General features: G+C 39.4%; 1 protein-coding gene across 1 annotated transcript in view; it reads right to left on the bottom strand.

Annotated features, from left to right (window-relative positions):
* Positions 1 to 27,226, bottom strand: part of mylka (myosin, light chain kinase a) — an 81,724-nt gene that overhangs the window by 5,857 nt on the left and 48,641 nt on the right. The window contains exons 22-32 of the mRNA XM_044366602.1: positions 25,949 to 26,008; positions 14,748 to 14,795; positions 14,448 to 14,575; positions 13,446 to 13,602; positions 8,713 to 8,903; positions 8,507 to 8,621; positions 8,336 to 8,368; positions 7,745 to 7,835; positions 4,434 to 4,637; positions 319 to 536; positions 102 to 225 (exon numbers count right to left, since the gene is read on the bottom strand). Coding sequence (XP_044222537.1) covers positions 102 to 225; positions 319 to 536; positions 4,434 to 4,637; positions 7,745 to 7,835; positions 8,336 to 8,368; positions 8,507 to 8,621; positions 8,713 to 8,903; positions 13,446 to 13,602; positions 14,448 to 14,575; positions 14,748 to 14,795; positions 25,949 to 26,008 — 1,369 coding nt within the window. The remainder of the gene's footprint in view (positions 1 to 101; positions 226 to 318; positions 537 to 4,433; positions 4,638 to 7,744; positions 7,836 to 8,335; positions 8,369 to 8,506; positions 8,622 to 8,712; positions 8,904 to 13,445; positions 13,603 to 14,447; positions 14,576 to 14,747; positions 14,796 to 25,948; positions 26,009 to 27,226) is intronic.

The following is a 27,226-nucleotide window of genomic DNA, read 5'->3' as shown; positions in this document are numbered from 1 at the left end:
AGATGCTAAGCTATAAGAAAAAATGAAACACAGCAGAGTGAACTCAATGAAATGAAACAAAGCAAAGAGAATGTAAGTTACAGTGTTTAGTTTAAACTCACAGTATATAACAGATGACTCCTATACTCCACATGTCGGTGGTGTAACTGATGGCTTCGTAGTTGATCACCTCTGGAGCCACAAACTCTGGAGTCCCAAACAAAACCTTCAGAGTCCCGGCATTTTCTGCCAGAATGTCAGACAGAGAGGAAAAGGTTCGTATAGTCACACATTAAACTCTGATGACGCCGACGTTCACAAGGAGGAGTCTGAGGTTACCTAGTCGTCTGGCGAGGCCGAAGTCGATGAGTTTGATCTTGCTGCCGGTCTTGTTGACACACATGATGTTTTCGGGTTTGAGGTCGAGGTGGACGATGCCCTGCTTGTGGATGAAGCTGACGCCGTCGATGATCTGCAGCATGTATTTGATCACCTCCCGCTCCGTCAGCTCAAAGTCCTCGTCGATGATCCGCTCGAACAGCTCGCCGCCGGAGATCCTGGAGGAACAAAGCGCTGCGATGAAGCCGCCGTACACACCTCAAAAACAAAACTATCAGACTATCCTCCCGCTTCTTATGTCTTAAATATGTTAAAGTCAGAGTTAAAAATAACGTCTGTTGATTTCAGGTGCCACTTTCTGATAAAGCATCCTTTAAATATGGCTTAATTAATGGTTAATAAATCATTTATAAGCCATTAATAAGCATCATTTTTGGGTTGCCAGGTTGTTAAAAATCCCTCCTCTCTATCCCACCATCTCTGCTGGGACTTTATACTGTAAAGCTGCTTGTTTTGTTGTGTTGTTCTTCTCTTCTGGATGAATCACAGAGAAATTTAGCAGCTTAGCTTAGCTTAGCTGTGGGTGTAATGTGGCTCCGGTCCGCTGGTCACTTCCTCTTCCAGACTCTGTCGTGTCTGATTCAACAGTGCAATGTTCAGTCTTGTATTTAAAGTATTTAGTACTATGATATTTTAGCGTCTGTTTTCTCTCTCGCTGGTGTGACGCGCTAGACAGGACTGTTTTGGAAAACCCACATTTTACCGTCCTTGAAGGCACCACAACAGAAAATGAGGAAACGTAGTTTGTAGTCTGAGGCGGATCTCCAGATGAGCATATATTACCCACATTATAATGATACAATGCTGGTTGAAAATCAGCAACGTTTCCCTTTAATGCTTATAAACCCTTTATAAAGGATGTTTTACCAGACAGAGCTTTTAGGGACCAGGCTGCTTCTGGAGAGGTACAACGCTGTCTGGTTTGGGTTCAGGACCAGCTGAACAATACAAGACGACTGTATTTCTGTTTTGTGTTTTATGTTTGGACATTTGTATACTTGTTACTAGGGATGCACGATATTATCGGCACGTCATCGGTATCGGCCGATAAAAGCTCTAAAATGAAATATCGACATCGGCCATTTCTTCCAATTATGAGAAGCCAATTTGTTGCCATCTCCTCCGCCACCAGACTGCTTCCCTCAATGGACTGTTTCACCCTGACGGTCCCCGTGTTGCTCCGGTTGGATCCACATGGAGAGCCGGGGCTAACGTTAGTGGTCATGCTGCTGCTAACGCTCTGCTAGCCTCTCAGCTAACGTTAGCCCCGGTTCTCCATGTGGATCCAACCGGAGCATCGAGCCCCGGTTTGTTATTCAGGTTAAAGTGGGAAGAAGCAGCTGATCTGACGGGCAGCTGAGTGAAGTGCAGCCTGCGGAGGAAACACCGGGACCGTCAGGGTGAAACAGTCCACGGAGCAGCTGCTAAGTTCGGCTGCACAGATAGGAAACACTTCGGCTGACAGGATGTACCACTCTGTTTGGTTTATAACGGCGGTTGGTAACCAGCGTATTAGGTGCATTAGCGCCACCTTCTGGTCCGGAGTGTGGACCAGAGATTAAATCCTACACATTAATCCTGTCTGTCTAATAAACTCAGTGAAAACTCTACTGCTGCTCCCACTTGACAGGTTCATTAAAGGTTTAATGCTGAGCTCCTGAACTCCAGTCTTCCTCAGTTCTTCCTTCATATATTGTCTTTCTTGATCATAATTAGTACAATCTATGCTTGCATGTATAATAGTCTCCTCAGCCAGCTGGAAAACAATATGTGCATATATCAGCATCAATCGGCCACAATGAGTTGGAAATATCGGCATATCGGCAAAAAGTCCAACATCGTGCATCTCTACTTGTTACTGATGGTGTGATGGACTGTACAGTGTCTACAACTGCTTCAACAAGTAACAATGTTTAATGTTTTCTTTACGTCTGTGCTGTGACGTCTGATGAATAAAACATTATCTGAACTGAGAGGAACGATGAGCAAAACCGCCTGAACGTAAACAAACTCCCTTCCTGCTCCTCATCAGTTTAGACAGTTTTTTATCATGTTGTCTGTGTTTCCTTCATTTTTAGTTGTTTGTCCAAATAGATTTTCTGAAACAAACATGATGTGTTTCTGCTCAAACATGACGACGTTATGAAATTATCACAACAGCAGCTGGAAAGTGTTTTGGTGTTTTTGGCTTTCTGGTCAGTTTTTATAGAGATGTTGAGACATTTAAATAAAAGCAAAGTGCTGACGGAGAAAAAGAAAAAACAAATAAAATTCTTGTAAGATGAAACAATTATAGTATTTTATATGCATGTGTGTGTGTGTGTGTGTGTGTTTGTGTGTGTGTGTGTGTGTGTTTGATGCCATCTGTCCATCTTTGCTCTTAGCTCTAAAATTAGCAGAGAGGAAATAGCTGCTCACAAATTCCTCTCATAGTTGGCCAGAAGATTATTTTCCGACGTTCTCCGAAGCAAAAACATCTCAGTCTCAGTTTCCACATCAGACTCAAAACAGATAATCAGCAGCTGGACGTTTCCAGGTCTGCAAGAAAAACCCTGAATATTCTTAAAACTGTAAAACGTGTTTTGTGTTTATTTCTAGAACCAAATATTTCACAAAGACGTGCAGATTAATGTCATATTGATTATTTACAGATGATATCATCAGTTACGTTAGCGACTAAAAGTGAGAACGATTCGCTTTGTTCTATTAAAAGAAAACTAGAAGAAATAAAATATTTGTGACAAGATGAGGTTCGTTTGCTTCTGAGCTCAACGTGTTCAGATCAAGCTGATAAAGCGAGAGCAGCTCCTGAAGAGCATCAAACATGGAAGTTATAGAAAAACAGTTTGAATTTGATGGTGACATGTAACATTTATTGTATTTATGGTTTAGCTTCTCCTGCTGGATGTTTCTGGTGCAGCTTTACAGTAACACGACTTTTGTTTGTTTCTTGTTTTTTCATTGGTTAATGTGAACATGTGACCGGGGTCGTAGTTCATTTCAGGTATCTGGTTTTGGAATCCAAAGGGGCTGCAGTCAACCGAAGAAAATCTTTGTTGACTGAAATCGTACATAATCTTCAACTAATCGATCAGTCGCGGGTGAGTTGGGGGAGGGGGTAACGGGACAGAGTGAACTCACATTTCTCTGTTTTGCCTTTAGGCTAACCCATTGTTGCTAACTTTGGGCTAATGAGCTAACCTCCCTCACTTTTCCAGCACTTGGGGAAACAAACGACGTGACCTTTTAGCATTTATTAACTGTTACTCTGTAGTCTGTTCTGTACATTTACTGCCAGACTGACAACTCACCACTAACCTTTTCCTCTGCTTCGCTCACATCCACCGTCACTTTCCCGCCGCTCTTTCCCCGCTCGCTACACAAACGTACTAACCGCTGACCTGTTCCTAAACGGAGTTACGCTACCGATATTTAGCGTTATTTTTGGCATTAAAAAAATATCTTTTGGCCTGGAGGGGGCTCATTGATATTATTACACAAGAAACGCTGATTCAGTAAACGTTGAGTACAGTTGAGAACAACGGGAGTGTTTTGAATACACCCCCGTTGTTCTCACAGGTGATTTGTTAGTCTGTCCCTCCCGCTGCAGGAAATAATGGATTAATCCTGGAAAGTTATTGACGTAGCACTTCTCTCCTTATGAAAGTAACACGGAGATTATTCAACCAATGAGAATTTAGACGGACGAGAACATATCGACCAACTAATCGACCAGTCGACCAGCAGACTGCAGCCCTAGAATCCATGTTGTAGAGCTCTGCGGAGGATTGTCCTTAAACTCCGCTCCTGTAAAACCTTGAAGAAGGTTTGTTCTCTAATCCAACTTTGTCTTTTTATATATTTAGTGATTCTGAACATTTCTGATCATTTGTTTGTAATGTTTTGTTTTCTTTACTGTCATTTCTGTTTCACAAAAAGGTCTTTATTTGGAGAAACGTGATGTCTTAAAGGTATTCGAGTCATTACTCCAGCCTGTCTATGTGTGCATATCAGAGTAGGCTGCCTGTCCAGCAGTGTGAGGAAGCGTCACCTACATCTCGAGCACCATGACGATGTCAGACTTGCCCTCGAAGGCGTCGATACACTGGACCAGTTTGGGGTGATGGAGGCTGTTCATGATGCCGATCTCCTGCCGCACGTTCTCTTTCTCCTTGGCTGAGTACGCTTTGATGAACTTCCCCGCCCACACCTTCTTTGTAGCCTTTTCCACCAGCTTGAAGACCTGACCGAACTTCCCCCTGCGACCCGAACGACAGGAGACACTTTAATACTGAGTATCTGCCAGTAACAGCAGCGGCAACCAGTAACAGCAGCAGGAACCAGTAACAGCAGCAGGAACCAGTAACAGCAGCAGGAACCAGTAACAGCAGCAGGAACCAGTAACAGCAGCAGGAACCAGTAACAGCAGCTGTAACCAGTAACAGCAGCAGGAACCAGTAACAGCAGCTGTAACCAGTAACAGCAGCAGGAACCAGTAACAGCAGCAGGAACCAGTAACAGCAGCTGTAACCAGTAACAGCAGCAGGAACCAGTAACAGCAGCAGGAACCAGTAACAGCAGCTGTAACCAGTAACAGCAGCAGGAACCAGTAACAGCAGCAGGAACCAGTAACAGCAGCTGTAACCAGTAACAGCAGCTGTAACCAGTAACAGCAGCAGGAACCAGTAACAGCAGCTGTAACCAGTAACAGCAGCAGGAACCAGTAACAGCAGCAGGAACCAGTAACAGCAGCAGGAACCAGTAACAGCAGCTGTAACCAGTAACAGTTCTTTAATAAAGGGGAGCAATCAGTGCGTACAGGATGTACCAGGACGCTCTGAGGGTTCTGGTCTAGAGGTTTAGGTTTTTATATCCTTGGGTCTGCATTGGTCACACCTGTTGTCCGTCCTCTTCATCTTTAGCCAATTACACCATTATAATTTATCTTCGTCACTCGTTGTTGGTCAAAACTCTTCAAGACAGGTTTTGAGCTGAACTGGATATTCACCAGCATTTTCAGTTCTTATCTAGTTACGTCCCCTTTATATATATATATATATATATATATATATATATATATATATATATATATATATATATATATATAAATATATATATATATAACTGTTGGGGATCATTTTACACTGTTATTGCCTTATTTTTCATAAGTTATTCTTGTCATTTTATTTCTTGAACTCCTCCAGACTGTATTTTTTAAAGGTGAAGACTTAAATGCAGGCTCAAGCAAACAAACACACTCAAAATGTATCCAGTGTATGATTATGATTGTTTTACCGTGCTTCTGTACTTATATCGTAATTAAATTCAACACACTATTACTTATAATGTTTACGAATCACCTGCATAGCTTAATATAGTCTGTTAGCTCACCATGACACCACACAGGCTCCTATAACACCATCCAATGATTACTAATATTATGTTCAAGTGAGATTTTCATTAAATAAAAACACAAAAGTAAAGAGGATCCTTTGTAATTTTTTTTAGTTATACACATAATTTCTAGCTGTTAGATTATAATACAGTATTCAGAACTTTCTTTATTTAATGTGGAAAAAAATGAGACAAAAACTGTCGATGAAATATTATTAAAAAGGCAGAAAAGAAAATCAAACTTGAGAAGATTAGATTCTCACTGGTGGGTTCATAGAGTATTTTTTTAAAGTATGTGGATGTACTTTGCACATTGGTTTTATGTATCTATCTAGCCTTTTCCATTTTATTATTTATTGATGTAATTAATTTCATTATTATTATTATTATTATTCTTTTTTATATGCTTTAATGGGTGTGAAGAGATAATGGGGTTACTATGGTTCAGAGAGTCTATCTGGCTCAGGTTAAGTCGAGTGTGTTCTGTATAAAAAATTTTTTTAAATCTAATAAAAAAGATTTACAAAAAAAAAAAAGAAAAGTCTTGTGATCACTTGTAACAGCCACAGATTCTGGAGCCTTTCCACTCTTTGCTAAATGCGTCAGGGACTATTTAGCTGACTAAAAAGACTGAATAACTACGAAATATGATGATTTAGTCCCACTGGCCGTTATACTACAGAGGTAGAATCACATGATCTGTTCACCTGAGGATGGTGAGGTGATCGGCATCATGAGGAGATGATTTAAGCAAGAAACTGTCAAAAAAATGACTTCGGCTGTTATTTTAGGAAGGTGATGATATGTAGTATATGTGCAGATTTACAGATAAACAATTTTACTTAAAATAAACAATGAATACTATTTAATACGTTAATATATTAAATGTATTTCTTTCATTTTCTTCAATTAGTTTAAGAAACATTATCAAAGTGCAGCAGCTCCTGTTATGTCAGATAGATTAGATTATTGCTCTTTTGGTCTTGTGAAGCGTTCGACTGCTGCTGCGACGCTGTTCACCAAACAAGGAAGAGAGAACATGTCACTGCTGTTTGAGCTGCTCTCCATCTGCTCCCAGTATCTTCTCTGAGGTTCTTTTACTTTTAAAAAAGCTCTTAATGGTTTGAAACCAGCTCACATTTCATTTTATAATCCCTCATGAGCTCTCAGATCTTCTTCTGCTGGTTTTTAAATACACACAATTATCCGCACAAGAAAATAAGCAGCGCAGCTTTTTTTAAACTATGCTCCAAAATTACAGAATACCGTCCGGAGAGCTATAATTATATTTTAAACGACAGCTGAAAACATTTTTATTTAATCTGGCTTTAATTAATGTCATTCTTACTCATTTTTTTTACTCATTCTCTTATCTTTTATTATTCTTACTGGTCTGTTTTTTACTTCACGTCTATATTTTATCATCTACTGTCTTGCTGTTGTCTAATTTTTATTGTGTGTTTGGCCTTTTGGTTTTAATGTGTTGCTATTTTTATTCCCACCTATAACCTCTTCCACTCCAGCTCTGCTCTGAAGCAATTCAATCGCTGCAGCCTCTAAGCACAATGCCCAAAAAAGGTTTTTGTGCATTTTAACGGGACATGTGAGCCGCAGGTTTGACTCTGACAGGACTTCCTGTCTTGTTTTCATGTTTACCAGCGATCAGAGAGCCACATGATGATAATAATAATAATAATATGAATATTTGGGAACTTGTCGTCTGTGTTGAGATGTTTTGTCCCTCTTTACTTCTGTCTATTATTATTATTATTATTATTATTATTATTATTATTGTTATTATTTTTCTGTGGCCAGACCAACTCCTGCCCTCCTGCCTCACACATTCATGCCCCTCCTCCTCCTCCTCCTCCTCCTCCTCCTCCTCCTCTCAGCAGAAGCTTTACACTGGAAGTTTATTTTCTACAGAAGCACAGGTGCATTGTGGGTGGAGTGTGAGTGGGCGGAGTCTTACGTTCCCAGCCTCTCCTCCACGTCGTACAGCTCCTTCACCTTCGTGTCTGTTCTGATCGTCACGTCTCTGTAGTCTGGCTCCTTCTCCGAGTCTGACACACACAAAACACACAAGGTCAAAGGTCAAAGGTCACTCCAGAGTGATGTCATGTCGTGATGTCTCCTTATTTGATGTGATGTCATTTCATGTCGTGTCATGTGATGTTTCACGATGTTACGTTGAGTCATGTTAGATTATGTTATGTTAGATAATATCAGGTAAGATATAGTGTGTCCTGTCATGCTTCAGTATGTTGGGTCATGTTGTCATGTCATGGTGTATCATGTTTCATCTCATGTTATATTATGGGATGTTATATCATGTGACCCATGTCAGTTGTGTTATATCATGTTAGATAACAGTGTGAAGTCCTTAGTTTTACTGTGTTTGTGATCTCGTGTATCTGTGTTTCTGTGGCGTTGTGTGGATGTTGTGTGGATGTTGTGTGGAGGTTGTGTGGAGGTTGTGTGGATGTTGTGTGGAGGTTAATCAGCTGATGCAGTAAACAGACGACCATCTCAGATCAGTGAACAGGAAGCCTGAGCTTCGTACCGTCATCTTCCTCCTCGACCTCCTCCTGGTTCTCTGTCAGAGGAACCAAACAGCAGGTTAGCTTAGTTAGTCTGTTTAGTTCAGTCACATGACTGCAGCTCAGCCGTGAGTTCAGTTTAGTTTAGTTTAGTTTAGTTACAGTTTAGTTTAGTTTAGGTCTTGATTACTCACCATCGTTGTCCACCACGCCGACAGCGACGGGTTCAGACTCGGCGCTCGGCTCTCCGACCCCGTAGATGTTCTCTGCTCGGATACGAAACTTGTACTGACGGTCTGGCAGAAGGTTCTAGAGAGAAACGACACAGTAAATATTTAAGTTTTCCTTCTCGGCTGAAGCTAACGAGTTTCTCAGACGTCTACAGGTGTAGTCGACACACCTGTATGTTGTAGGAGGTGCTGTTGCAGGACACCAGATGTTTCCACTGCTGCTCCACTGAGTCCCAGATCTCCAGGTTGTAGGACTGCACGGCGCTGCCGCCGTCGTAGGTCGGCCCGTACCATGACAGCGTCAGACTCGACCGCCGTATATCTGACGTCGCGGGGACCTTCGCTGGCGGGTCCGGCTTATCTGGGAGGGAAATAAAAAAATCTCTCCAATTATTTTCATTTTGTATTATTTCATATTTATATCTTTAATTTATTTCTATCTATTTCATTCATTTTTATTTATCATTCATTTTGATTAAGTTTATTTATATACTTGTATTTATTATTATTATTATTTTGTGTTATCATTGTATTTTTATTTTCATTATTAGCTTATTTATTTAGTTATACTTTTTTATTTATTTTGATTTACTTTTTGGTTTATTTATTTTTTTATTTCTTTAATTCATTTCTTTTTTTAAAAAATTGTTTATGTATTTGTTTTTAATCATCTTATTTTTGATTTTTGAAACAGGAAGGAGGATACGATCAGAGTCTCAGTGTAAACGTCCTGTGCAATGTTGCTGCTTTTAGACTTTAACAGAAATATGTTTATTCTTGCAGTGATTCCTCTCATGTCTGTACAATAAATAGTTAGCTTAGCTTAGCATAGAGACTGGAAACAGGGGGAAACTGCTAGCCTGGTGTAAACACTACATACAAGTTGTGCTTTTTTGGGGGGGAGGGGGGTTATTATGTGTCATTGAGCGGTCGATATCTATTTAAATGTTATGTTGAACAATGCACGTTTTGGCATCTATAAATGTAAAAATATGTTTTTTGAGGGGATATTATTGTTGTTGTTAATGTTTATAATCAGTGTGTTTCTAAAAACCTGAAGATTGTAGGAATGTGCTTTTTTCCTGCAGTTCTCTGCTTTATTTCAACATCCTGACACTCCGATACTGACAAACCCTGAGAGAAGCTGCAGAGACCCTGGATGCAGCCGAGAGGAGGCGGGAAGAGCTCACGCCACTGACTGAATGACCTGCAGGAGGTCACATGAGGTCACATGAGATCACATGAGGTCACACTGAAGCACCGAACAGACTGGAAACATCTGTAACCTGCAGGTGACACTGTATGTGTTTATACCCTGCAGCTCACACACACACACACACACACACACAGCACTGACTGCCATAAAAGGCATCAAACTGCAGTTCAGAGTCTGAAAGGTCAGGTTCACAATTTTCCAAGTCTGTCTTAAACCAGCAGTCAGGTGTCCATATGAACAGTGAAAGAGCTTTCCCTCGCTGTAATCATTCCTCCTGTTCATACTGGATATTTAAAGATCCCCTTCAAATGTGCTTTAATATAAGTGATGGAGGCCAAAATCCAAAGTGTGTCCACACAGTCATTTAGTGCAAAAAATGTGACACAGGAGTAGATTCTCACTCCTGTCCTCGTCGTCTTCAGGCAATGCAATGATTCTGATGTTTGCTTTGCTTTTCCGATTACTTACAGATCTGGGGTCCGTTTCACAAAGCAGGTTTAGTGAAAACTCAGGGTCTGTTAACCCTGAAATGAGGGAAACTCTGAGTTTTCCGTTTCAAAAAGGGAGGTAACTCAAACCAGAGAAAGAGGGATAACTCTAGCCTGTTTCACAGAGAGGGGTAACTTAAGCTCTCGGTCAGTTACCGTAGCAACAGACTCTATGAACCTAACCTGGTCGGGACCAGGTTTTTCTCAATGAACCTCGAGTTTCTCTCAGTCTCCGCCCTCTTTCAGAGCCACACACTCCATTTGATTTCCTTATTCGTTCAGTCAGCAGGCGAGTTTTGGCGTAGCCTAGTTCTGCCGTCTGTCATTTAAAAAAATCATTAAAAAAAATCAGAGTCAGTATATTAGAAGTCCATTAGGCACAGTAACATTTTTCACTAACATGGCATGTCCTTTTGATAACGATCCCGTGGATGAAGGTGCAGCATTACTGCGCAGAGAATTAAATATTCGTTGAGAGATGGTTATCAGTCCGCGCATAGATGTTCTAGCATTTCCAGACAATTATCTTTTTGAGACCGTTTCACGTCACAGTCCATCATCTACATACACAACCTAATCCGTCCTTACATTTGCAACATTACCAATCGTAATCATGCTCTCACATCCCAGCAGATATTGTGTGTTGCGCTGCGTTTCTTTGCAAACGGAAGTTTTTTGTACAGTGTCGGGGCCAGCCACTGGCCTTCCTATGTTCTGGCTTAGGGCCAGCTCCTCTGCCTCCGTTAGAGGTGGCGGTGCTGGACCACCACCCGTTTTACGGGCATCTGCCTTCTTTCTGTTGGCTGAGTAGAAGTCTGTGTTAGTTTAAATAGGATTAATTATTTAACAGAACATGATGTAGATGAGAAGACATTTATGTGTGTGAAACCAGCATTATGTTGGGGATAAAACAGCTGCTCAGTCAAACAGCCACTTAATATTTACTTTACAATGTAAAAAAATGATCAAAGTGAGGTTCCCCCATGAGATTATGTCGAGGTCTCACCTGTTTGAACAATGTTTTTATATTTTATCCTAAACTGCTTCCAAGTGCGCTTCTCCCTCGCGGGATTGGACCTAAATGAAATAAATTAATAGGCGACCAATCAAGCAGTTTTCCTCAATATTATTGTGATTACAAAGGACTACATTTAAACTTACGCATTGACCCGAGCAGCGATGTTCTCCCACGCCGTCTCCCTCTCTTTTGCAGCTGCAGCGGTGTTGCACTTCTTTTTGAAAACATGTTCAAACTCGCCGTATTATCGCATTAAGATTTCTAATTCTGGTGGGGCGAAAAACGCCGCCCTCCTCTTCCCCGTTGCCATGGTGACTCGTTGAATCGGGGCTCCATTGATGCTGGCTTTTTATAGTTGTGGTGCACGCGCTTAACTCCAGGTGAAACTACTCCGAGTTGATTAAACTGACTCAAATCAGCTGTTCTGGAACCGGAAACTCAGAGTTTCCTATCTCAGAGTAGATCAACTCAGAGTTCAGGATTAGACTCAGAGTTTGTTGAACCTGCTTTGTGAAACGGACCCCAGAACAACTAGCATTATGTTCAAAATAAACAACACAAATACCTGAACATGCTGCCGGTCACATGACACATATACCTGAACACGCTGCCGGTCACTGCTGCTATAAACTACCTTTTCCTCTCTGGTAGACACAGGGTGCTAAAATAATCCATTTCCAGCAGCTGGAGAAAACAACAGACGAGGCTTTTCTTGGTCTTGAGAAGCTGCAGCATTTAGTCTGTACTGCACGTTTACTGCCAGACCGACAACTTCCTGTTAACCTTTTCCTCTGCTCCGCTCACATTCACCGTCACTTCTCTGCAGTTCGCTCTCTACGCTACGCTGGCGAGAGTTTCCAAGGCAACGACACAGACGTTGATTCACATTTTGCAACAGCACTGCACAGAGGCTCCAGAACGCTATTGATTTCCAAATTAATGGAAATACGGCTTTATTTTTGGCATTAAAATTATTAATTTTTGCCTGGCAGAGAAAATTATTGCCTTAAATTGCCTTTTTGTTGCTGTGTGTTTACTTTATGAAACCTTGCCAAGTATATGTAGTTATCGTTTTATAAAAGCAATAAGCCATGAGAGACTGTGGTTTACAGTGATGTTAGACACGAAGCGGAGCAGCTTATTGTTCTGGAGAGATTCCATCGCAAACTTGGACCTAAAAAGTGGGACATTTTGCAAAATAACCTTCAAATAATCTTCAGAAAAGACTCTAAAGAAGAGGTAACAGCATTAGGAGGAAATATCATCTTTGGATATATTTCTTTAAATCAAAACAACTAGCTAGCTGTCAACTGCTAACTGCTACCTGCCACTGTTACCAACCTTCCCAAGGAGAAACTGCATTGAGGAAGCTAACAGAAGAGTTATTTTGTGAAGACAAGAAGAGAAATTAAGGGGCCTTGTTGGTGGTATTCTCTCTCTCTCTCTCCATGTGTGATAGTGGCGCGACCAACGTTTGCAGCGTCCTCTCCTAGTTCTGACTATGCAGTGGCATTGTGTGGAGTGCAGAGGAAATATGTCTATGATCACCAGTTTCTTTTGGACATTCAGAACAAAGACCTTTGCTACGAGAAATACTTGCTGGGAGCTAAATCAGCTGAGCGTGCTTGAGAGGAAACATCGAAAGCGGTGCGACAGGACGCGGAAGCGGAGCAAGCTAGGCTAACTGTTAACCCATACAAACCGGCAGTTTCAACAATCAAGTTGCCTAATGTTCACTCTCTGGATAGCAAAATGGATTATAAACCCATCAGTGCTGGTCAGTCTCACTGTTTACATCCAACTTACATCCACTTTAATGCACAGAGCTGCTAACTGCTCGTTCTTTTTTGTTTTGTTTTTTTTTACCTTTTCTGTTGTTGTTGCACTGCTGTGGGCTGAAAGGAAAAGCATTTTGTTTGTTTGTGTATGCAAATACACAAGAAAATGACAATAAACTAAATCTTGAATCTTGAATCTTTATCTGCCCACAAGAGGGCCTCGTTTCCTCTCTTCAAGCTTTACAGCTGCATTACTTGAGTACTATTTTGAGGTGCTTGTACTTTACTTGAGTATTTCCATTTTATGCTACTTTATTATATCATTATACTTGATTACTTCTCAGATGAAGATTTGACACGATGGATAATATAACAAGCCAAAAGAGGCTGAGAGGTTTGTTACCGACGATGGTGAGGTTGAGGGCCGCCTGGCGGAGGCCGTAGCTGTTCCTCAGCTCGATGGTGTAGCAGCCGCAGTGTTCCTGCTGACCGCTGGAGATGGTGAGTTTACTGCTGCTGTCAGTGCTCTCTATGGAGATATCAGCCGAGCCCTCCTGGATCTGCACACACACACACACACACACACACACACACACACACACACACACACATTAATGCTAATGACGTTACTTCTTTTTAACCCTAACGTTACTTTTTAAACAAACATTACGATTTAATTCTGATTTAACTTTTTAAACTCTAACGTACTTTTTAATCTGTAACAATACTATCTAATGCTAACCTCACTTTATAAACTAAGATTACTTTCTTAATGCTAAAATTACTTTTGTAACTCCAACGTTACTTTCTTAAAGCTAACGTTATGCTATGTTGCACTTTTTTACTTTAATGTTACTTTTTTAACTGTAATATTACTTTTTAAATGTGATATTACTTCTTTTACTCCTGTTACTTATTTTACGCTAATGTTACTTTTTAACTCTAACATTACTTTCTTAAAGCTTTAAGCTTTTTTTTTAATACTAACATTATTTTTTAAACTCTAACATTATTCTCTTAATGTTAATGTTACTTTTTTAATGTTAGCGTTACTTTTTTTAATGCTAACGTTACTCTTTTTTAATGTTAATGTTACTTTTTTTGATGCTAACGTTACTTTTTTTAATGCTAACGTTACTTTTTTTGATGCTAACGTTACTCTTTTTTAATGTTAATGTTACTTTTTTTAATGTTAGCGTTACTTTTTTTGATGCTAACGTTACTCTTTTTTAATGTTAATGTTACTTTTTTTGATGCTAACGTTACTTTTTTTAATGCTAACGTTACTTTTTTTAATGCTAACGTTACTCTTTTTTAATGTTAATGTTACTCTTTTTTAATGTTAACGTTACTTTTTTTAATGTTAACGTTACTTTTTTTAATGCTAACGTTACTTTTCACTCACTGGTTTCCTGAACTTGAGCCAGCTGCAGTTGATGGGCGGAGCTCCGGAGAACTTGCAGAGGATCTCCACCTTCTGTCCCACCAGGATCTTCATGTCTTCTGGAAACTGCAGGATCTGAGGAGGCAGAGCTGCACCACACACACACACACACACACACACACACACACAGATCAATAACCAATCATCATCAGCTCATTTCATTACTGATTGATGTTCCAGAATTTAAAGGAACATTCCAAAAAAATAGAATATAGACAGTTTACAGACTTCAGGACTGAGTGACAGACAGATGTTTCAGACCTTGTTTGGGAGGAGTCTTCGCTGTCGGTTTCTTTATTCTGGCTTCACCTGGTGGAAACACAAAAACAACAGAATCAAACCTGTTACCCGGGTTACCGGGCGGACACACGCTGCCATGTTGCAGCTCAGCTATCCAACTTTATAAAACATTTTTTGCAGGGCAGAGAGAGAAGCAGCAACATATACAGAGAAGAAGAAGAAGAATGTCAGAGCCTCTCTGACGGCCATATATGGACATTCTAAAAATAGTTCCAGGAGGCCAGAGAGGAAGAGAAGAAGAATCCTGAAATGCTGTAAAATGTTCACTCTTATTCTGTGGAAAGACAAACATGAAGAGGTTGTATCAGACGGAGAGCATAAATCAGTCTGAGTCACGTTTTGTCCCGTTACACCGCTACACCGCTATTACTACATTACAACATCTATTCTACTGTTTACCAGCAGTGGAAGAAGAATTCAGATACTTTATTTAAGCAAAAGTACCAATACAGCAAAAATAAAAAGTAAAAGTCCTGCATGAAAAATCCTCCTGCAGTAAAAGTACATAAGTATTATGAGCTTGATGTAGTTAAAGTATTGCAGTAAAAGTACATAAGTATTATGAGCTTGATGTAGTTAAAGTATTGCAGTAAAAGTACATAAGTATTATGAGCTTGATGTAGTTAAAGTATTGCAGTAAAAGTACATAAGTATTATGAGCTTGATGTAGTTAAAGTATTGCAGTAAAAGTACATAAGTATTATGAGCTTGATGTAGTTAAAGTATTGCAGTAAAAGTACATAAGTATTATGAGCTTGATGTAGTTAAAGTATTGCAGTAAAAGTACATAAGTATTATGAGCTTGATGTAGTTAAAGTATTGCAGTAAAAGTACATAAGTATTATGAGCTTGATGTAGTTAAAGTATTGCAGTAAAAGTACATAAGTATTATGAGCTTGATGTAGTTAAAGTATTGCAGTAAAAGTAGTGGTTTGGTCCCTCTGACTGATATATTATTATATATGACATCATTAGATTATTAATAGTGAAGCATCAGTGTTAGAGCAGCATGTTACTGTTGTAGCTGCTGGAGGTGGAGCTAGTTTACACTACTTTATATACAGTTAGCTAGTTTAGTCCAGTGGTTCCCAACCTAGGGGTCGGGGCCCCTCCAAAGGGTCAGCAGATAAATCTGAGGGGTGGTGAGATGATTAATGAGAGAGGAAAGAAGAAAAAACAAAGTTCTGAAACACAAATCTGTTTTCAGTTTTTGGACTTTTTCTCTAATCTTTGATTTTTGCTGAAATATTGGATCATTTGAACATTTATTGAAATGAAAGCATGTGAGAAGTTTAGAGGGAAAAATCACTATTTGGTGGAGCTGTAGGAATCAGTCGTTTCTTGCAGTATTTGAGGTGTTTTGTTGTCTTCAGGCTTCGCTGGCTGTTTTATCAGAAATGTCAACAATGAAGCTGAAATCAGCTGCTGTTTGTTTCCTTTACAGACGAGACGTCACAACAATCACATATTCATGAATTTACAGGTTGAATCTTACGACAAAATACAAAAACTCTCTGATTCTCTGATAAATCAGCGTGGTGCGTTCAATGACTGTCTGTATACACTGTATAAACGTGCGATAAGTGAATCTGTGAGAGCCGTGTGTTTGCAGGTTTATATTAAAACTTCAATAAAAATATCTGAATAATAATAATAAGTTAATACTCGTCCTCGCCCTCCTCCTCCTCCCATCACACAGCATGGGAGGAGGAGGAGGAGGGTGAGGAGATAAGAATAGCAGAGAATGAGAGCCACATTTAATAAAGCTCACAGTCGCTGCTGTAATGAAGGATTGAAGGTCGACTCCCTAACAGCCTCCATAACTCTGTCATCACACACACACACACACACACACACATCATCACCTCCTCGCTGGGTCCACACCAACTATGTGCTAAAGGCTTAAGGAGCGTTTGATTTGTGTATCGCTGTGAGCCAGTTGTGAGGACGGAGAGCCGGAGGGTCACTCAGTGCAGCCGACTGGACTGGTCAGAGCTGCTCTCTGATTGGCTGCGTTTCTATGGTAACCAATAAGCACACCTGCTGGCAGGTGACAGAAGGAGGAAGTGGTTTGGATCAGTTTGTGAAGCCGACAGAATGAATTCAGAACAGGAGCGTCTTGATCATCTATCGACCATCTCTGAAGTTTCCTTTGAGTTGCAGATTGAAAGTGATGCTTTCATGTTATTTGGTCAATTTTAAGGTCTTTTTTTACCTCTTAAAAAGCACTTAAACTGTGCAGATAATCCATTAAAATACATTAGAGATGAAAGCTTCCTCTGTCATGTCCAGACTGTATTTCAGACCTAATGAATCCCTGTTTTAACCGTATTTTCAGCTCCTCATCAGTGCCGACTGTGATGTGTTTACCAGCAGAGCAGATGGAAGCTCAGCAAGTCCAAACTTCACTGCTAAAAAAAAAAAGTCCAGGAATGAGTTGTTGTTTCCTGGTTTCTGTGTTTTAAAGCAGCTGCAACAAAGAGTCAAACCTGGTTCAGGCTGATGGATGAGTTGAATCCTGCTGGTGTTTCTGCTGTTTGGACGTCAGTAAATGAGCTGAAAATATCTTTTCATGCAGCCGAAAAGGACACGGAAAATGTTCAAAAAGGAGCTGCAGTAACACACACAAGAATTTATGCATGAAAATAAATCGAAGTTGAAGGTCTCCTGTGCAGGTTTGGACCTGGTTTTGTTTGTGTTTTTCTTCAGGCAGCTGTAACGGAGCAATGAGCCAACAAAAGCACAGAAGAAGAAGAAAACTAAAAGCTTGTAAACATGGATGTAAACAGCGGAGACTCTCGACGGACCGCTGCGAGGATCATGTGACCGACTGTTTATCATTTAAAGATTTATAACAGACATCTTTATTCTGTTCGCCGACCGATGAGACAGAAACTAAAATAGTTTAACACTGAAAGATCCTTTGATAAACTAAACAACATGTTTGCATGAAAAGTCATCGAGCCTCATGCAAGAACTGTGTCCACACAGTCATTTAAAAGTCTGTGTGAAGCTTCTCTGAGGCTTCAGCAGTCTGAGTTCGTCATATCAAGTTTCCTCAGACTGTGTTTCCCTGTTGAGCTGCTGTGGAAGTTTAGTCACAGATTTACTGGAAATGTTGTGAGTAAAACTTGCAGGTATTTAAGTGTTCACCAGATGTTTCTGTCAGTAATAAACAGCTGCAGCTGCAGTGTAACATCAGCTACTGTAATATTCTCTCACATGACGCCTCTCATATATCAGTCACAGAGCGTTTTGCTTTAGAAAGACGTTTTTTATCTGATGGATTCATGTTTCCTGATAGTTTCAGCTCCTCTGATACTTGACTCGTATTTAAAGACGTGTGTTTAATGACATCAAGTCTGTTTTTTGCAAAATTTGAAACAGGAATCCCCCAGGGAACTGTCCCGGGTCCCTTTCAGGTTGTATATTAACAACATGTACGCTGACGATACAGTCGTCCATTTTTTATTTATTTCACTTTTATTTAACCAGGAAAAGTCTCATTAAGATAAAAAACCTCTTTTACAAGAGCATCCTGGCCGAGACAAACAGCAGCACAATTAACAAGGTTGCAAACATTAAAAAACAACAATTTACCATGAAAATAAAGAATAAATTATAGAATCCTAAAATATTAAAGTATAAAGTAATATAAAGTATTTGTTGCAAGTCATCAACATAAGGGATCAAACAGGAGCAAAATGAGCCAAAACATCTGCAGCCAGATGTTCCTACGAGTCATTTAGAACCACTTTAAATGCGTCCAGTGAGACCAGTGAGACCAGTGAGACCAGCTCCTGAAGATTCAGGTAAGTTTGCGACTGATTCCAAACACACGGAGCAGCTAGAATAAATCCTGGGAGACAATAACTGCATTTATCTGAAAAAAACCTGTGATTCTGTTGAACATAAACCAAAGTATAATTTCTAAGAGTCAGTTTCTGTTTTCCATTAAAAAGCTGCAACAGAATCCTTGAAGGTTAAAGGTCAATGAGTAACAGAGGTGAAGTGTTTCAGAATGCTAAACAGATTTGTAAAATGATGAAGGTTAACCAGCTGTTTCAAGATGATAATTAACTGCTTGACATTTGACTTGTTCTCACATCTGTCCAGTGGTTTAACTTCCTGTTTCCAGGCCAGCTGATCACTGATCACATCCATTAACTGTCTTTAACAAGCGAGTAACGTTTCATCTTTTCTGCGTTTTAAGTAAATACAACGTAAAGCTTGTGTTTAAGTGTTTGGAGACCACAGAGCTGCAGCTTCAGCTTGGTCCTGGAGCTCCTGATCTACTGGATTCACTTGAAATATGCTGCAACAAACCTGCAGCTATGTTACTGGTTTTACTGGTTCATCTTCTTATTGCTTCACTGTTTTAATCTCTCATTTTCACAAAAGCCCTTCCAGAGACGAGTGCTGTCACTATGATGCTTGTATCAGCTGTTTGTCTATATGCGCTGCATCTGTCACATAAACCATAAATAAATAAATAAGACGACTGCAGACAAACGGTGACGTTCATCAGGCTGAAACCAGAGATTTACAAAGAGTTTGTGATGTTAAGAGAAGGAAAAACAAATGTACTGAGTCATATTCTGGAGTTAGTTTGTTTCTGTCATGATGTAAAAACATTTTTACAGTTAAAAATGTTCCGACGTGAAAGTGGAAACGCAGCAGCAGGTTGATTTACAGCTTTCATGTGTTTTTCTCTTTGCTGTAGAGTTTTACTCAAAAAAAACACATTTAACATGTTTGTTAGACCTCGAGGACAAACGCTGAACATGAACAGCAGCCTCAATAAAACTTCACTTCATTATTTAACATTTTACTTTCGCTAACTGATGAGTTTTTTTGTGCTGTTTCCTGTTGGATGAGTTTTGTTTTATTGTGATGTTGTAAATCCATATTTCAGAGGATTCTCAGACAGAATAAACACACACTGAAGATTTAGTTTATGGGTTCAGTAATCTTTGATTCATTCCCCAGTTTGTTTTCTTCTTCGGAGCTTCGCTGCAGTTCATTCTCCGTTTCCTGTCATCCGTCTACTGTCAGAATAAAAACTACAACACACAGCAGATACACTTACAGTCACTAAAAACACAGCAACCAGCCCTCAACTCAAACTACAGATCTGTGGTTTGATCCCTTACGGAAAAAACACATGTGAGTTATCACATGTGAAGTGCTGTTTCACATGTGATAACTCACATGTGATGCATTCAGGGGCACATGTGGTTTTCAGACGTTTCACATGTGACGCTATCCTTTTCACATGTAACGTTTGCATTCACATGTGAAATCAAAACATCACATGTGAAATGCTTCGGTTCACATGTGAAAGACTGAATTTCACGTGTGCTTTTTTTTTCCGTAAGGGATCATGTGACTCCAGAACGACACGTAGCAGCGTTTCCTGTATCAGCAGGATGACATCATCCGCCTGCTTTCTGAAACACGTCACTGTTGATCAATCCTGATGTTCGATGATGTGACGGCAGAGAAACACGTGGTTACTACTTCCTTAGAGTTAGACCACCGTCATCGTCATGGTGACAGTAATAACCACGGGGGTTAAAGGTTAGGGGACGCGGTTGGACACAGGAAACGAACAGCGTTTCCTGTTGCCTCCATCCAACCTCCTCTCATATATAAACGTCATGTGACCTGCAGCGCTGCTCCACCTCAGTTACTACGACAACTAGATGACAGCTGTCACTCAAACGTAACTATAAACTGACATTATGACCTGTTGTTGGGAGAACAGTCTCTGTTTTTTATTTCCTCTCAGGATGAATTATAATAACTTTGATCCTCTGATTTTCCATCCAGCAGGATCGTCTTCGGTTTCTGCGGAACTGAAGACGTCCCATCATCCTCGGCTGCGCTCTGTGTTTAATCTCTTTCATGTCTGTTCTTGTGTTCTTGTTAAACATCATCAGTCTCAGATCAACAGTCCACATCCAGCCAAGTCCGGACCAGATGAGCAGGAATGTTCCGTCTGTTCTATCGAGGACACTTTGGGACGCAGCAGACAGTCAAGTCTCCCAGAATGCATTGCACACCAAGTGGGCCATTTCCAATCTAGCATCATTATGTCACTTTATGTCGAGACAGTAACATTTAGATTCAGTTTATCTAAAATAAACCAGTTTGTAAACGTGTTCTGATGTTTTCAGAGATGTTCGGGCGCCGCTGGCCGGACGAGCAGCTCGTCAATTGGTCTAATAATTGTTGCTGCAACATTAATTTGTTTGAACATGAGGCTCCAGATGTGCAGACATCACCAGCTGTCAGTCGGGTGCAGCAGGTGTGTCGAAGCTGACGGCGAGAACGCGGCGGCGTCTTCTCGTCCACTCAGGAGTTTGTTCTCCTGAGTGGACGAGTCAGAACTCGGTGTCCTCTGCATGAGAAAGGCCTTATATGTGCCTCACACAGCTGCAGACTCAGAACGTGTTTTAATCAATCATGTGACCGAGTTTATGTTCTGTGTTTATGTAAATAAATCTACGATCAGCTGATCTATATCATCGGACACAAACAAACTGAAAAATGATGACAGACGCGTCCACATACTTTTGGCCATTTGTGTAACTGCAACTCCCAGAAACAAAACAACAATCTGGAGCCAAAAACTGCAGCAGCAAAAATGTTTTTTTTTACATTATGTATTAAATCAGTTGATCTTTGTGTCGTGAAGACGACGAGCTTCTTAAAAGGAAAACGTCTTCGCTGCAGAGTTTTAATCTGTGCTGTGAAGTAAAACAACGTCTGAGAGAGACAGACAGAGGAGGGAGAGGAGAGGGAAACCAGGCCTTAAATGGAAGTGTGGGAGAGGAGCCACGAGGAGCTCTGAACACCCTGCACTTCCTCCTCCTCCTCCTCCTCCTCCTCCTGTCAGGTCAGATCTGCTGTTAAAGCTCTGCAGGTTCACCACTCTGTCCTTTTACATTCAGTTCAGTTTATGAAGCTACATCAACTTCAAAAACCACGAAAACAGTTCAGAAAAGTTTTAGTTTCGTTTTTTCTTGTGAGAGCATTTAAATCTGTGAGACAGATAATAAATAAAATAACATTTAAAATACAAATAAAATACAACACATTGTTAAAGATGAAACCAGTGGTTTCCAACCTTTTTGTCTTTTGACGTCTTACAAAAAGCAGTGTGTAGTCGGGGTCACATTTCACATGTCTATGAGTTGTTAACAGCTCCACCAAATAGTGATTTTTCCCTCTAAACTTCTCACATGCTTTCATTTCAATAAATGTTCAAATGATCCAATATTTCAGCAAAAATCAAAGATTAGAGAAAAAGTCCAAAAACTGAAAACAGATTTGTGTATCAGAACTTTGTTTTTTCTTCTTTCCTCTCCCATTAATCATCTCACCACCCCTCAGATTTATCTGCTGACCCTTTGGAGGGGCCCGACCCCTAGGTTGGGAACCAGTGGACTAAACTAGCTAACTGTATATAAAGTAGTGTAAACTAGCTCCACCTCCAGCAGCTACAACAGTAACATGCTGCTCTAACACTGATGCTTCACTATTAATAATCTAATGATGTCATATATAATAATATATCAGTCAGAGGGACCAAACCACTACTTTTACTGCAATACTTTAACTACATCAAGCTCAGAATACTTATGTACTTTTACTGCAATACTTTAACTACATCAAGCTCATAATACTTATGTACTTTTACTGCAATACTTTAACTACATCAAGCTCATAATACTTATGTACTTTTACTGCAATACTTTAACTACATCAAGCTCATAATACTTATGTACTTTTACTGCAATACTTTAACTACATCAAGCTCATAATACTTATGTACTTTTACTGCAATACTTTAACTACATCAAGCTCATAATACTTATGTACTTTTACTGCAATACTTTAACTACATCAAGCTCATAATACTTATGTACTTTTACTGCAATACTTTAACTACATCAAGCTCATAATACTTATGTACTTTTACTGCAATACTTTAACTACATCAAGCTAATAATACTTATGTACTTTTACTGCAATACTTTAACTACATCAAGCTCATAATACTTATGTACTTTTACTGCAATACTTTAACTACATCAAGCTCATAATACTTATGTACTTTTACTGCAATACTTTAACTACATCAAGCTCATAATACTTATGTACTTTTACTGCAATACTTTAACTACATCAAGCTCATAATACTTATGTACTTTTACTGCAATACTTTAACTACATCAAGCTCATAATACTTATGTACTTTTACTTGTAACAGAGTTTTTCTACACATTGATCTCTGACAGCTGATTGGAAACTTCCAGCTTGAAGTTCAGAGTCGGAGATAATCAGGACTTTGTCTCTTCTAGTTGATGAAAAGAAACTACAGAGGTTTTAACGAAGCCTTCATCATCATCATCATCATCATCATCATCATCATCATCATCATCATCATCATCATCATCCTGAACTCACTGAAGCTCCTGCAGGAACATTTTCTTCTCTGTGAGCTTCGTTCCAACAAACTGAACGTCACAAACTCTTCAGCCTGATGAAGGTCACCATCATCATCACCATCATCATCATCATCATCATCATCATCATCGACGACCCTTAAACGTCCATATAAGGTGACGGAGCGTCATGATTCTCCAAATCCATCATTCAATTTGACTTTCAAGTGTTTTGAACGTGTCTCAGCAGTGACGACTGTCAGTCAGCTGTTAGAACCGTGTTATTAACCTGCTGTTTCGGTGGATGTTAGGTTGTAGCTCGTCGAGCGAGGCAGACGTGGAGAATCTCTGATCCTACTTTTGGTTTCGAAGGTTGAAATCGAATGTTTGTTTCTGTCGATTTTCAATTTAGAATCGAAATCGTGACACTTGTAAATAAGATCCGCTCTGTTTGTGAACGAGTTTCATTCACCAGAGAGAGAAAAAGACGAATCAGAAACCAGCAAACATGAATCCATCAGAGCAGCTCTGTGACAGAAACAAACAGGAAACACTCTGATATGAGAGGCGTCATGTGACAGCTGTTTATTACTGACAAACATCTGGCAGCTGATGATGATCACATGATGAATGTTAATTTAATAATTTAAGTTAAAATGTGAATAATTTATGTTTGGATTAAAATATCTATTGTTATGTTTATGAAGATGTAGAAGTTATATAAGAGCTGATTAAATGTTTTTGTTCGTTAGGATCATCACTGCTGGTTGTTTAATTAATACTGAAGACTCGAGGCTGAAGGTTAACGCGACCAATGAGGTCTTTATAATTAATGTATATTTCATGCTGATGGTTTATTAGCTGAATGTCTGTATGAGGGAAACTGTGGAAGATTTATTTTGTATATTTTATTTGTTTAGTGGAAGCAATAAATGCCAGTATGTGTTTTTAACTTTATTCTACACGTCCTTTAGTTTTATACTGATGTTGGGAGTCGTTGGTCTGATTTGGTACAAATTACAAGAAAAAACAGATAAAAGTGTGAAGTTGGTTCAGTTGATAAGTGCTGATTCATTATATTTGGGTTCATAGTTGTTCATTTGCAAAAAAAAATGCAATAAATTAAAGTTTTAAGAATTCTTTAACAAGGCAGTAAATCACGTTTTCAGTTTGTAGTTTTGATGAATATTAATTTGTTTCTTATAGAGTCTTTAAGAACGACTGTAATATACTAATGAAACTAACTAAACCAACTGAACACTTAAATACCTGCAAGTTTTACTCACAACATTCACAGGAAGTTCATATAAAACTACAGCAGCTGTAAAATAAAACAGCTTCACTGCACCAAACTGTTGTTCTTTAATAAATAATGATGCTTTAATTTGTTCGTTCATATTTTCCGACATGAAGAATATATTCTGTCAGAAACTTTAACTCAACACAAACAAACAGCGAGTGAAGGAAGAAGTGTTGTTAATAAAGTTTCATACAACACTGAGCTGAAGGCTGCAGTTTATTTCTCCTTCATCTCTTCTTCCTCTATAATCCGCCTCCTGACTTGTGATTTTTGCACTTTTGCAGCTGTCCTGTAGTGAGACTGATGGTTATTTTCATGATAAATTATTCTTATCAGTTTCACAAATAATCAGTTCATAGATAAAAGAACAGCAGTTTGATCACATGACACAGAGACAAACATTCAGCAGAATCAGTGACTTCAAACGATTATTTAAAGGTTTGTTTTCTGTCAACCAGCTGATCGATTCATCAACAGTTTCAGTGAATAAACTCTCAGGATCGACGTATCAAACTGAAGCTCTCAAACACCACAGAAGAAGAACATCGAACTGTTCGTCTGGAGCAGGAAGTCACTCCCAACTGGACCAAAGTTGTCAGAGTGACGCTTGTTTGGTTCAAACTTTCAGGACAAAGAGCTCAAACAGAAACTGAACCTCACGTCCCTCCGGCTGCTGAAACCGATCAATCTCAACTTATTACAACAGCTCAAATATTTTAATAAATCGTATTATTATTAATTCAGGCGAGAGATGCTGTTCACACGCGGTGACGGACGGACGGAGCGTCTCTACGTAAGAGGACGTCTCACTCTGTCTGAAAAACAGGACCTGGATCTACACGCCGTATAACATCTGTATGTTAACATCTGTATGTATAACGGTCCAGATATCCTTCAGGGTGTTCGTGAGAGTTTATACGTTGATTAATTGATTATCTGGTTAACAGAGATTTTAAAATAAACCTTTAAAGAATCATTTTACGTCACATATTCAATGAAACTGCTAAATATTTGACTTGATTCAGGAGTGATTTCCTGCTCTGAGAAGCTCCACAAATACAGCAGAGTTTCTGCAGACAGACGTTCTGTTTATGGTCCTTAGGGTGGTGGTGGGGGGGGGGGGGGGGGGTGGGGGTGGGGGGGCAGGAAACAACAGGGCTGATGGGAAACGTGGTCTTAATGCAGAGAGGAGAGCAGTAGTTTACCGTTATAGGAATAATAATCTGACAGTGATGTACGCACTGATGTTTCCAATGATACACAGAGCGGCTTTAAAATAGCAGCCGTGTGTGTGTGTGTGTGTGTGTGTGTGTGTGTGTGTGTGTGCAGTGGGAACCAGTGATCCCAGGCTGCAGCTCCTTATTGGGACAAAAGGAAAGAGGCTGCTGCTGCATATTTTGGAAACTCACTCTCTGAGGTCGGAGTCGCCTTCTTGGACTTCTTGTCAGCCGGAGAGTTTTCTGCCGGATCTGCAGAGACACACACACACACACACACACACAGTTAGATATAATATAATGTATATACTGTGAGATTTATCACTAATAGCAATGCTGGAAAGTAACCAAGTACATTTACTCAAGTACTGTACTGATGTACAAGTTGTGAAGTACTTGTACTTTACTTGAGTATTTCCATGTGATGCTACTTTCTACATTTCAGAGGGAAATATTGTACTTTCTACTCCACTACATTTATTTAACAGCTTTAGTTACTTTTCAGATGAAGATTTGACACAATGGATAATATAACAAACAGTAACATGCTGCTCTAACACTGATGCTTCACTATTAATAATCTAATGATGTCATATATAATAATATATCAGTCAGAGGGACCAAACCACTACTTTTACTGCAATACTTTAACTACATCAAGCTCATAATACTTATGTACTTTTACTGCAATACTTTAACTACATCAAGCTCATAATACTTATGTACTTTTACTGCAGTACTTTAACTACATCAAGCTCATAATACTTATGTACTTTTACTGCAGTAAAGGATCTGAGTACTTCTGGGAAACTGTAATAGTGCACAAACATCCTGACAAACCGTTCTCTGGTTTCCATTTATATATATATATATATATATAATGTATATAATTGTAATTAGAGCTTCAGTAATCAATCGATTCCTCGATCGAACAAAAATTTTTAATTTTTAAAGCAAAAATGCAAAAGTTTCAGCTTTTTGAATGTGATGATTTAACACTTTATTTGTCATATGTGACAGTACAGTGATTATCTTTGGTCGAACAAAAAAGTAAGATGTGACCTTCTAACGGGTATTTTATACGACGTAACAATCACTGAAAAACTGAATCAAAAGCTGAAATGAAAGCATGTGAGAAGTTTAGAGGGAAAAATCACTATTTGGTGGAGCTGTTAACAACTCATAGACATGTGAAATGTGACCCCGACTACACACTGCTTTTTGTAAGACGTCAAAAGCCAAAAAGGTTGGAAACCACTGGTTTCATCTTTAACAATGTGTTGTATTTTAAAAGCTTGTTATATTATCCATTGTGTCAAATCTTCATCTGAAAAGTAACTAAAGCTGTCAAATAAATGTAGTGGAGTAGAAAGTACAATATTTCCCTCTGAAATGTAGAAAGTAGCATCACATGGAAATACTCAAGTAAAGTACAAGTACCACAAAATGTACTTAAATACTGAACTTGAG

Source organism: Thunnus albacares, chromosome 11, assembly GCF_914725855.1.
Source record: "Thunnus albacares chromosome 11, fThuAlb1.1, whole genome shotgun sequence".
NCBI lineage: Eukaryota > Metazoa > Chordata > Actinopteri > Scombriformes > Scombridae > Thunnus > Thunnus albacares.
The sequence above is the reverse complement of the archived record's forward strand: the minus strand, read 5'-3'. Positions and strand labels throughout refer to the sequence as shown.